General features: G+C 53.0%; 1 protein-coding gene across 4 annotated transcripts in view; it reads right to left on the bottom strand.

Moving 5' to 3' along the window:
• The window catches only part of KCTD16 (potassium channel tetramerization domain containing 16), a 46,180-nt gene continuing 37,324 nt past the window's right edge, over positions 2,388–11,243 (bottom strand). For 2 of the 4 annotated variants that reach the window (XR_002442796.1, XR_002442797.1), the window contains exon 3: positions 4,404–4,500. Coding sequence is in view for 2 of the 4 variants with exons in the window: in XM_021410487.1 (XP_021266162.1) it covers positions 4,049–4,500 (452 nt within the window). In the remaining 2 variants the exon portion in view is untranslated. Of the gene's footprint in view, positions 4,501–11,243 lie in introns of all 4 variants that reach the window. The other 2 variants (XM_021410487.1, XM_021410486.1) reach the window with 2 other exon arrangements.

The raw sequence follows: 11,243 nt of genomic DNA, 5'->3' as shown, positions 1-11,243 counted from the left end.
ATCCTAACAGCCTCTGCTCCTTCACACCCAGCCTGAGTGAGGGTCCTGCCCTGCAGCCCCGGGCACTGCAGCCCCCAGCACCGTGGGGCTCTGTGCTGCTGCCCCTTGGCACACCAGGGGGCACGGGGGGAGGTGGGAGGCGATCTGAAGCCCCAAACCTTTCTGTGCACTCGGAGGGAGGGGGCAGAGCTGCCTCTGAGCAGAGCTTCATCATGACCGCTGGATTGTCCTCACCGCGGCTGCCAGCGAAGGGCAAGCTTTTATTTCTTTGCACATGAAAAGAAATGAAGACAATAATGTATTCCAGAACAGTTCCGCTTCTCCTAAGAATTATTATCAGGGAGCTGGAGCCCTGCTAATTGGTTTTGTTCTGCAGCACAGAGCGGCTGCTGCTGGCTTCTCATGAGCGCAGCCCCGCAGCCCCGGACCCTGTGCCACAGCCACTGAACCTGGCAGCAGCACCCGGTTCTGGATGGAGCTCCCCGATGATGAGCACAGCGCTTCTCAGAGCTGCTGCAGGCAGCAGTGCAGGTGGTGCAGCAGGACAGCAGTGCAGGAGGTGCAGGAGGTGCAAGTGCAGTTGTGCAGCAGCGCAGGAGATGCAGGAGGTGCAGCAGCGCAGCAGTGCGGCAATGCAGGGGGTGTAGAAGGTGCAGATGCAGCAGTGCAGGAGGTGCAACAGTGCAAGAGTGAAGGAGGTGCAGCAGTGCAGGAGGTGCCATCAGAAAGGCCTCTGCTGAGGAACAGCCAAGTACCAAAGACCAAAAATAATTGAAAATCCCTCCTCCCAGGACAAGCAGCTGCTGATCTTCGAGCTCTTCCACCCCAGCACTGCCGACCCCATTGGAGCTGTGGTGGTGCAGAGCAGTGACCTCAAGAAACCGTGCAGGGAGAGGACACACAGGAGCCCATGTCCTGCGGCCGCCACCCAGAGTGGCCCTGCAGGGGGCACAGCAGAGGGCCAGCCCCAGCCCAGCAGCCGCCCGGCCCTGGAATGTGATGGAGCCTTCCCCTCACTGGGCATCCTGCAAAGCACAGGAGAGCTGCGTCCTGGTGCTCCTGGGGATACCCCATCAGGTGAACCCAATGCAGTACCAGCTGTTGCAGATGAGCTGGAGCTGTGGCGGTGCTCCCATCTCTGCTCGGGGCGGGGGCAGGAAGGCTGCAGCCCACAGTTGTTCTGTGCTGCCTTCAGCTTCTCATGGGTACAAATGGGGAAAAAGCAAAAACCTCGAGGGAGAGCGATCCCCAGTCCGCAGGGACCTGGTGCACATGGAGCGATGTGGAATCGAGCGGGTTGGAGGCATGGAGGCACACATCTGTGCATTTCTGTGCTGCCTGTGGCAGGTGAAGGACACCAACTCACGTAGCCCTGCCTGTACTCCCACAGTTCATGTGCACAGACCAGGTGCAGGTCTCACCCCCGATGCACAGCACTGAGAGCTGCGCTTCCCAGCAGCACATCGCTAACACCCACCCATGCAGGACCCCGTCCTGCACCATTGCTCTGTGCTTAGCAGGCTCCTAAGCTGGAGCTCAGCTCTCTGCCCCAGCACCAACCCCTGCCCATGCCCCCCCGGGGGACACAGCCCCCGGCAGCCCCAGGCCACGGCTCGGGCACTGCCCTGTTCCCCCCCCACCCCGTGTCCGTGCTCTCTCGGTGTTACCTGTCCCAGGGAAATACAGCAGGCTAAAAGCTACTTTGTTGTTGCTGTTGTTTTTTTTTTTTTACATACCACAGTAGAAACAGTAACTGAGTTATATTTGTCAGAGTCACAGCAGTGTATGCGTATTTGCTATTCACAGACTGCAGAATATTGCCAATAACCTCACTGGTGGGGACTGACGACACGGAGATACATGCATTCGTGTGAGACCACAGCCAATGATGTCTATACGGCGTTAAGCACATTCATTGTTAAACACCTTCCAGTCAAATCGGTTCCTTTACATTTGTCGTTAAAACTTTTTTTTTTTTTTTCTTCCACAATTAAGCACAAAATAACCTTGTAAACAAGTTGACATTACACTTATATACAAGTGAACCACGTCGGAGAGTAGAAGAGGTAATTCGGTGGATGCCACTTAACCTACGTCGGTGTGCAACGGACGGACTCTGCCGCAGCAAAGTCACCGCGTGCCATGCGAGCTCGGGGGGGTGAGAGGAGCAGGGCCCGGGGAGGCACAGCGAGGCGCCGCGCCTCGTGCTTGGTCATTGCTATAGATTAAAATCTGCGATAGCATTCTTACAAACGGATTTGTAGCTAAGTGATACCGATGCCAAGAAAAATAAAGAATGTCTTTTTATAATTAATATAAATAATTTAAAAGTGCTTTTTTTTTTTTTTTTTTTTTTTTTTTTTTTTTTTTTTCTGTCGTTGTTCTTCTTTTACTATTAATCTACAAAACCCCGCGGGGGCATAATCTATCCATAGGACTGGACAAGTAGTTCGTACCATGGTACACACGGGGCTGACGCGCCAAGGACTCAGAACACCGCATGCAGCAGCGCCGTGGGGCAGGGAGGGGAGGGGGGCCCTCCTGGACCGGGGGGCACTGGGGGCAGGGGGGGGTCCCAGCCACTGCAGTCACTGCCAGCACCGGGCAGCCCAGCACTGATCTCTGCCCACGGCTTTGCAATGAGAGGAACAAACTGACTCCCCCACGGCCTGTCCACCAGAGCGCTGTAAAGCATCTCTGTGGTGCATATAGGGGAAAAATATGGGGGAAAAATATAAGGGGAAAAATTATTTGGTCCACATAGGTCCACGTGCACCCTCACCGATACCCTCCTGCTGACACCTGCAGCCACACTATGGGTAAGAAGCCCTGTTCACGCAGCCCTTACGATCCTTCTGACAAAACAACCCTTCCCTGATGGGGGAACAGCAGAGCCCTGGGAGCACGGAGGAACCCCTCACTGAAACCGCCTTAGGATCAGCAGAGATAACCTGTGCACACTGACATCATCTCCCACAGCGGCCTCAAATTCAGGAGCTCTGGAGCCTGGAGGATGCAAAATAAGTCTGTGACACACTGCCCATTCCAGCCAGCCCTATATCTGTATGTCTCGCTCCTTTTGTGCTGTCTGACAAGGAACAATTTCTCTGAGCACCCCGGGGTTCATTCCCGCACCCACTGCAGCCCCAGGGATACCCCGTGTGGTTCATTTCCAGTTCTCTGGAATGCACACAGCTGGCACAGCACTGCTGCTGACCCAGAGACCCGTTCCCTGCCAGTCAGAGCATTAAGCACATCTCATCAGGCCGATCATCTCCAGTATTTGCTTCCGCACCAGCTGGGAGCCCACTGCGCCTGCCCCGCCACCAGCATGGGCTGAGCCCAGGGCCACCACACAGCCTGGGGGCACAGCGAGGGCGAGGGATGATGGAGAGAGAGCACCAGAAACACATGGAACACAGCAACAGAGAGCCCTGTCCCTGTCTGCAGTGAAATGCATTCACGGTGCCTCGGAAAAGGGAAAGGAGAGAGAAAGACAGAGCGAGGGGTTCTGCTGCAGCCCTCAGAGACGGCAAAGAGCCGACCATCCACAGCTGCTACCAGTGCTGAGAAACTGCAGCGATCAGGAGGGAGCCAGGCAATCTGTCAGCAATGTATACCGATATATATATACATACATATATACACGGAGATGTATATACACACATATATATATATGTGCACACCCACACCCAGGTGCTGAAGGCAATGCTGTCCCTGCACAGTGCTCCCACGGCCCTGCTGCCCGTGGGCACGGAGCTGCACACCCCCCCGAGAGCAAAGCAGCGCGCGCTGCCGGCCCTGTGTGCCCTTAAGGTACTCTGCTTGTGTAAGACTCAGAGTTGACAAAGAAAAACATTTGTCATTGTGCTTCCACAACTGGAAAAATATCGTTACCCTACGACTAGAAATGTTAAGGTGAGATAGGCAAATTAGGCAGTACTATAGAGATGGATTGTTTTTTTTGTGACCTAACACATAATTACTATCGGGAATTATTTCCGTATCGCTCCGTACCCACTGTAACGGCAGTGGGGTACTAGCCCACCTATAGGTGGTACTTCCGCAGCAGTTCCGACTGCCAGGGATGCTTTCTTTCCGGAAACCTGTCTGGGATTTTGATCTTGAGGAAATCCTGGATGCACTTCTCCAGCTCCTCCTCGATGGAGAGCTTCTCCTTCACCGCCTTCTTCTTGCTGGCGGTGGACTCGCGGGAGCCCGAGGTGAGCGTCCGCAGCAGGTCGCTCTTGCGCCGGCTCTCGGAGTGCTGCAGCAGCAGCACGGGGCCCTTCTTGGCCGGGCGGTCCAGCGTCTGGATGTTGGGCTGTCGCGTGACGGGGCCGCAGATGACGGTCTCCTGCGGGGAGCTGCCCTCCGACTGGCTGTCACAGCTGGACGTCGACAGCTCGTTGCAGGACGTGCCGCTCTCGCCCTCCTTCTCGCCTTTGCCGTTCTTGCAGCAGCAGTCGCAGTGGGACGAGGCCCAGCGGGATGGCTCACCTGGAGGGAGAGAGCGCGGTTAGAGCCTGCGGGCACCTCCCTGAGCACACGGTTCCCATGGAGTTCCCTCGGGGCCATTGGTGCCAAAGTTCCCATGGCTTCCCTTTGCTGCCATTACTGCCCCACGCCCTGGGCACCTTTGGGATGCTCAGCAGGAACGGAGATGCTGAGGGTGCAGGGAGCTGGTTAAGCAACTCCAGGAAAATGAAATTTCTTGGGGCTGATGGCTGCGGTGACTGAGGCCCTATGCACAGTCCAGCTCCCTGTACTCCCTGCACGCGCTGCCTGGAGCCACATGTGTGCCCAGCAGCACAGAGCACCCGGCACAGTGCGGTGCCCTCATGGGAACAAAGCACACAGGGAGCACCACTGCCTGCCCAGGGCAGTGCTCACTGTTACTGCAGCCTGCACTCACTGCAGCTTCATGCTTTCATTGGATCCATTGGAAATACTTGTTATTTATGGAAGTAACAAATCAAAGCCATAATGCTGAATTGGATGCTGTGTCAATGACATCCACCCTGCAGCAGGAGGGACAAACAGATCCCCTTACAAAGGTCAGAACTGGGCATCACATATTCATAAAGGTAGGAAAAGACCTCCAAGATCACCAGGCCCAACCCCATCCCATCCTCATCATGCCCACTGAACCACGTCCCTAAACAGAATCCCAGAGTCATCAAATAGGTGACCTGGGGAGCAAAGCGCAGCTCTGGGGCACTCTGCCCTCAGACCATCCCTTTTGCAGCCATGAACACAATGCATATCAATTGTAGAAACAGGGAAAGAAACAAACAGCTGAAAGCCTCCTCCTGTCTGCTCCTTGCTCAGTGGTGGAGGAGTCTCCCAGTCTGTGTTGTTGTGCCTGAGCTGAATTTATGGCTTGCTTTGGGGCCTGCTGTTTGTCTTGTCTGACAAAAGTCAATAACGGCCAAAGTGAAATTCCTCATCATTTGCTTGGCTGTGACAAAGACATCGAACCTTCCACCATGCAGCTCCCACGCCCATGTCTCGTCCCACATGAGCTGGCCCTGGTACCCCCAGTGTTCCCGAGCAGAGGCACATGGCATGTGCACCATGCACAGGGCCGTGCAGGGCAGCGCTGGGCCCCCAGCAGCCCCCATCCTGGCGGAGCTGCGCACACTGCGCCGATGTGACCGCGCACTTTGGTAATTACCGCCTGCCTGCTCAGTGATGCCGGGATAAAAGGGGCTCATTAATCCCAGCCTGGCTCTGCTGCCTCTCTCCCTGATCTCAGAACGTTTTTCTCCTACTGCCTTAACTATAATTATTATTAGAAGGTTCTGAAGCAGCAGCAAAGCCTCTGATGTGTAACTGACACACAAGCGCCCGCCGCCTGCTTCTCCTCTCCCTTTTAGGGCAAACGCACTGCGAGCTGGGAATGGGAAGCCTGAGCTGCTGCAACGCCACGGGCAGGGAGCACTCGTGGTACAAGATGTGCACAGGGTCTTCAGACCAAAAGCAATGAAAATTTGTGGGTGTTTTGTTGGTTTTTGTTGTTAGAATGATTCACAGACCCCAACTCCAGCACTGCACAGCCCATGGCAGACACAGCGCTGGAATTTTGCATCCTGAGCATGGGGGGCATGGCCTTGTGGAGCTCCTCCTGCCCCTGTCCCCCAGCACAGCCACTGTGCTCCGGGAGCAGAGCTTCACAGGAACACTGCCATGTGCCCAACGCTGCCCCGCAGCACGGCTGCAGTGCTGGGGTGTCTGCTGCCCGCCCGTATGCGCTCAGAGAAGTACGATTTGTGCCAGCTCACCAAAATATCAGTTATTCAGATGTGAGTGCCACCGGTCCCTAAGTGACCCCACAGCAGCACGGTGTGAGCACAGAGACAGTGCCAGGGCCACGTCCCTGCACGGCCCCAGAGCAGGCAGGTTCCTTGTGACCCCTGAGCCAGCATCGAGCCTGCAGGTGCCTGGCGAGCAGGGGCGATGGGGAGGACGGGGCGGGCACTCCCTGGGTAAGTCCTTGCCACTGGCACTGCCTCCTGGAGCTGAGGTGTTCCGAAAGCAGGAGGTGATTTGATGATATTTGCACTGGGAAAGCGCTCAGCTCTTCACCAGCTCCCTTCGTTTTGACATCTATCTTATAATATTAGTTTTAATACTACACTACGTACAGTCAATTTTCTTTTTAGTTTCAGATCTATAAAACTCACAATGTTGTGATATTTCAGAATGAAACTGCCACAAATTACCAAGATCACCAAGTCCAGCCGCCAGCCCACCCCCACCACGTCTCTAAGCCACTTCCCTAAATAGAACTTCAGAATCGGTGGCAGTGGGGCAGCCTGGTGCCCCACATCCTGCTCCTGCCCCTCTCAGCCCCAGGGCTGAGGCACTGAAAACTACCACACGTTATTCAGCAGGTCAGTAAAGCCTGGATGGCCCAGGCCTGCAGACAGGCGATGGCGGCCCAGTGACAGTTTGATGTAAATCTCTCGTCCATGCACGCACAACGCCTCAAATGGGTTTTGCATCCATGCATGAAGTAAAGGTGTTGTGATTGATGAGAGACCAAGGTCTAATTGGTACTTTAATAAATACATTCTGAGTTGGTAATCTAGCCAGATCTATCAGTGGAAAACACTGCTGTCCAAATAAAATTACCAAGGTAAAGCTCAGGAATGACAAATGCTATGCAGTAATTGGTGCTGGTACCAGCACTGGCAGCAGGACACATGTGCAGCAGCTTTATGTGCATTTCAGATTGAGGATCCTGAGTGCTGTTTCATTGGACAAACAGACCAGGGAAGGCCCCAGCAGTGACATCACTGCTCTGAATGCGCTCACCTGTGTGCTGGCCAGCACTGTCCAAGCCTTCCCCTATCCTCCACATCCTGCTCGCTGCTGAACCCACCACCAGGCTTTGAGCTGCTCTCCACAGACACCCAGCTCCTTCCCAGTCCATTTTAATGATTTTAAAGTTCTGTTTTAACGTGCTTTTACCACACACATTTTCCAATCTGGTGCCAAAGCAGCAACGTTTGCTGAGGTCCCTGTGTGGAACCCAACCATGTGCAGGACAATGCAGCCCTAGCCTGCACTCACGCATCAGCCTCCCAGCACGCTGCCATTTATCAGTGCTCCCGTGATCATAGAACCACAGAACTGTTAAGGTTGGAACAGATCCCTCACCTCTCTGTGCCCACTGTCTGTGTCCCCCAGTGCCACATCCCCACGTCCTGGAGCACCTCCAGGACTGTGACCCCCCACTCTCTGGGCAGCCTGGGCCAGTGCTGACCGCTCTTTTGGAGGAGAAATTGCCCCTAATATCCAACCTGAACTTCCTGTTCCCTAAAACACTCTGTGCTTGAAATGCAGTCCCTTTCCTTTCCTTTCCAAATACTGCATTTGGAAACAATATGTGGCCATTAGGACCGTGGCATTTATCTTCCTCTGAGAAAACTACAGTGAAATGAAAAAATGATGCAAAAGTTTTTTTCGGCCAATAGCATTTACTCTTCCTGCCCTCCGTCAAACATCTCCAGCTTGTGTAAGTTGGGTGCACCAAGAGTCAGCAGCTGCCACAACATCTTCCCTCACGACCAGCCCTCCTCCACCGTAAGACTGTTCTGTATCTTTATTACTGTTGTTTTAATGTCTTATCTTAATACAATCTTGCTACTGAAAATTTATACTCGAGTTCTTGAAAGTGAAGTTGGCATAAAGGAGCAGGGGCTGCCCTGCCCCAGGGCACGGAGGCAGAGCCCCCAGCAGGACACAGACCCCCAGGTCAGGACCCAGTGATGTGGCGTGGGAGGATCACGGATTGAATCCTCAAACATTCAGCACCGGTGTGCTATTAAGAAAGGAGTTAAATCCTCCATTAATTAAAACGGAGGTAAAACCAATCTAGGCTAACTAATCAGAAAGAACATCCCTCTCGGTGCCCTAATTTTAGAATTACCCACACAAGCATTGCTCCAGACTCCCCCAGTGCATAATGCAAACATTCAGAGCCGGCTCGGGGCCAGAGGGCACCACGGCCTCACTGCGGGCACCAGCCTGAGCCGAGCTGCTGCAAAACACCAGGAGACACACACATATAAATACATACATTTGCACACATACAAGTGGAAAGCCACTCCTAGGTTTTCCTCTGTTCTGCCCTTCACAGTTCACGTTTGAACTTGAGCCCCTTCTAAAACCTGTTTAATTAGCAAAGACAGAGCACGCGGGCGTCCTGATTCTGGAAGATTTATACTGCAAATTGCCGACAGATGGTTATGATAATATGGGAACCACAGTTTTTGAATTTTTAAAAATTAGGACTCATAACAGATAAATGCTCTAGAGATATGAAGGCATCATGTCAATCTACGTTGTTCCAATTAATTGCAATCAATTGCTAATTGAGAGCTATTTTAAGACGTGCCATTACTCTGAACATAATGTGGAATAATCTGAGTGGTCCCCTTCACCTCCTGCAGGTGCCATTGGTGCAGAGCACTCTCGGGGAGCGGAAGCAGAGGAGCCCTGGCTGCCTGCCTCCTGGCAACATTCTGCCTCATGGGCAGAAATGGCCAAATGTGCAGCTGCAGATTCAAAACCTTCAGCGATGGGACACCTCAGTCTTTTGTTGGACTTCTGCTCGCAAAGCTTTCTAAAGTGGCAGCTCTGATGTTACTGAGCAAATACGTTTGCCTCCTCTTTGGGTTTCCAGATGGCACCAACATCTCCTTGGGCAGCCAACACCTCCAAGGACACCTGAGCAGCAATGGTGGCACGGTGCTAAAGGCAGGAGGGGAAGGGGAGCCTGTTTTTTTTTAATTACAATGTGGGAAAGGGTTGTCCAAAGACACATCACAGATTCTAAAGAGAAATTAGAAAAGGTTTTGCTTTTGCAGATGGAAAAAATACCAAAATAAACCCATACTTGGATGACTTGTTAGCAATGGCACCACTTGCACAGGGCCCAGCAGCCACCAGGTGCCAGAAGGACACAGCAGGAATGTCATGGCATGGCTCTGGGCAATGGGCGTGCTCAACAGTGTGCTATGAACCACTGGAATCGTAGAATTATATCATAGAACCACAAAATGGTTGAGTTGGAAGGGACCTTACAGCCTCCCAGCCCTACCTCTGCCATGGGCTGGCTGCCCCCCCAGCTCAGGCTGCTCCAGGCTCATCCATGGCCTTGGGCATCTCCAGCTCTGGGCAGCTGTGCCAGGGGCTCACCACCTTCTGAATAAAGAATTTCCTCCTAACATCTGACCTAAATCTCCCTTCTTTTAGTTCAAAGTCTTTTCCCCTTGTCCTCTCACTATCTGTCAGTGTAAAAAGAGCAAAAAGTCACTCTCCCTGTTGCTTATTGGCTGCCTTTAGGCACTGGAATGTCCAGATGTGAAGGCAAGACAAAGCCCACAGAGCTCTTTGCATGGCTGCGCACGCGCCTGTCTTGTGCCGCAAGGATGCGTCCCCGAGTTGCTTTTCTGGTCACCAGGAATCAGTGCAGCAAGAGGACAGCTGACTGCAGAGCTGCCAGCGGGGTTTGCACGGCGCTCCCCACCCGTGGAGTGCTCAGCATCACAGAGAGCTCCACGTGGTATTGCCCAGCAGGCACTAATACATAACTCATGTTCTTTGCTGTTGCACTGCATTTCCGATAGCATTGAACCAGGCCCCATTTTTCATACATGGCTTCCTCAAATCAGCACTGCGTGGCACTGGCACAGCAGCCACTGATCACCAGCTGCTGCCACCCCGAACTGGCCCCACTGCTCAGCCCCATTGCTCCATGGCCCTGCTGCTCCACGGACCCACTGCTCCACGGACCCACTGCTCCACGGACCCACTACTCAGCCCCAGCTAATATCAGGGCCATACAGCAATCAGGGCACATGGAGGTGGCCCTGCAGGGCTGCTGCTCATTAATTATCTGGAACCCAGCTCTGAGGAGCAGCACTCTGAGACAGCTGCACTGAACGAAGTGGGGAGTGGAGCCCTCAGCACCTGGAGCTGATACTGCACTTCAGGAGGATGGGAGAGCTCTGTCCAGAGGGGCACACACTTGGTTTTTATGAGCTATTTAAGACGCTCTCTCTGGATGCTTTTATTTTTTTTTTCCTGTCTGAACCTCATAAAACAGCCTTCTGCTCTGTAGAGATAAATGTGGTTTATGTGAGAGAAGCGTTCCCAGCCACAGTGGGTTTTGCCTTAAACCCTGTATCTCGCAGTTTAATCTTGCTGTGGGTTAGCTTGGTTTATTTACTATCCTATAAGTGGAGAATTGAACTTTAGGAAATGAATGGCGTGGTTTATCCATTTTAGCATCTAGAGCAAAGCACTTTTGCATTAAATGAATGCATGCAGCAGACGACCCTCTAGACATGGCTTGGAAAAGCCCAGCACTTTGCTGGCAGCATTTCCAGCAGCAGCACCCAGCTGATGCAGGCACCCACACCTGGCACTCCAACAGGGGCATGCTGTGGGGCCAGCATGGTGCTGAGCAGGTCGCCGTGCCCCACAGCACAGCTAAACCTTGTTTCCATTCACAGCCTCTGCTCTGCATTTGTAGGAGAAAGTCGGGTTATTTTTGTTCTTTTTTTCTGCAGAATCAAACAGAATATTAGAAATTTTCTTCCATATGTTTCTAGTGGAGGATGAAAAAGCTCTTTAGGGATTGTTTAGTGGCTCCTATTGAACTCTATAGGGTTTTCAGTGTCATTTACAGAGAGCTTGCTGCTATCTGCATTATTAAATCCCATATAACT

The sequence above is a fragment of the Numida meleagris genome, chromosome 12 (assembly GCF_002078875.1).
Source record: "Numida meleagris isolate 19003 breed g44 Domestic line chromosome 12, NumMel1.0, whole genome shotgun sequence".
Taxonomy (NCBI): Eukaryota; Metazoa; Chordata; class Aves; order Galliformes; family Numididae; genus Numida; species Numida meleagris.
The sequence above is the reverse complement of the archived record's forward strand: the minus strand, read 5'-3'. Positions and strand labels throughout refer to the sequence as shown.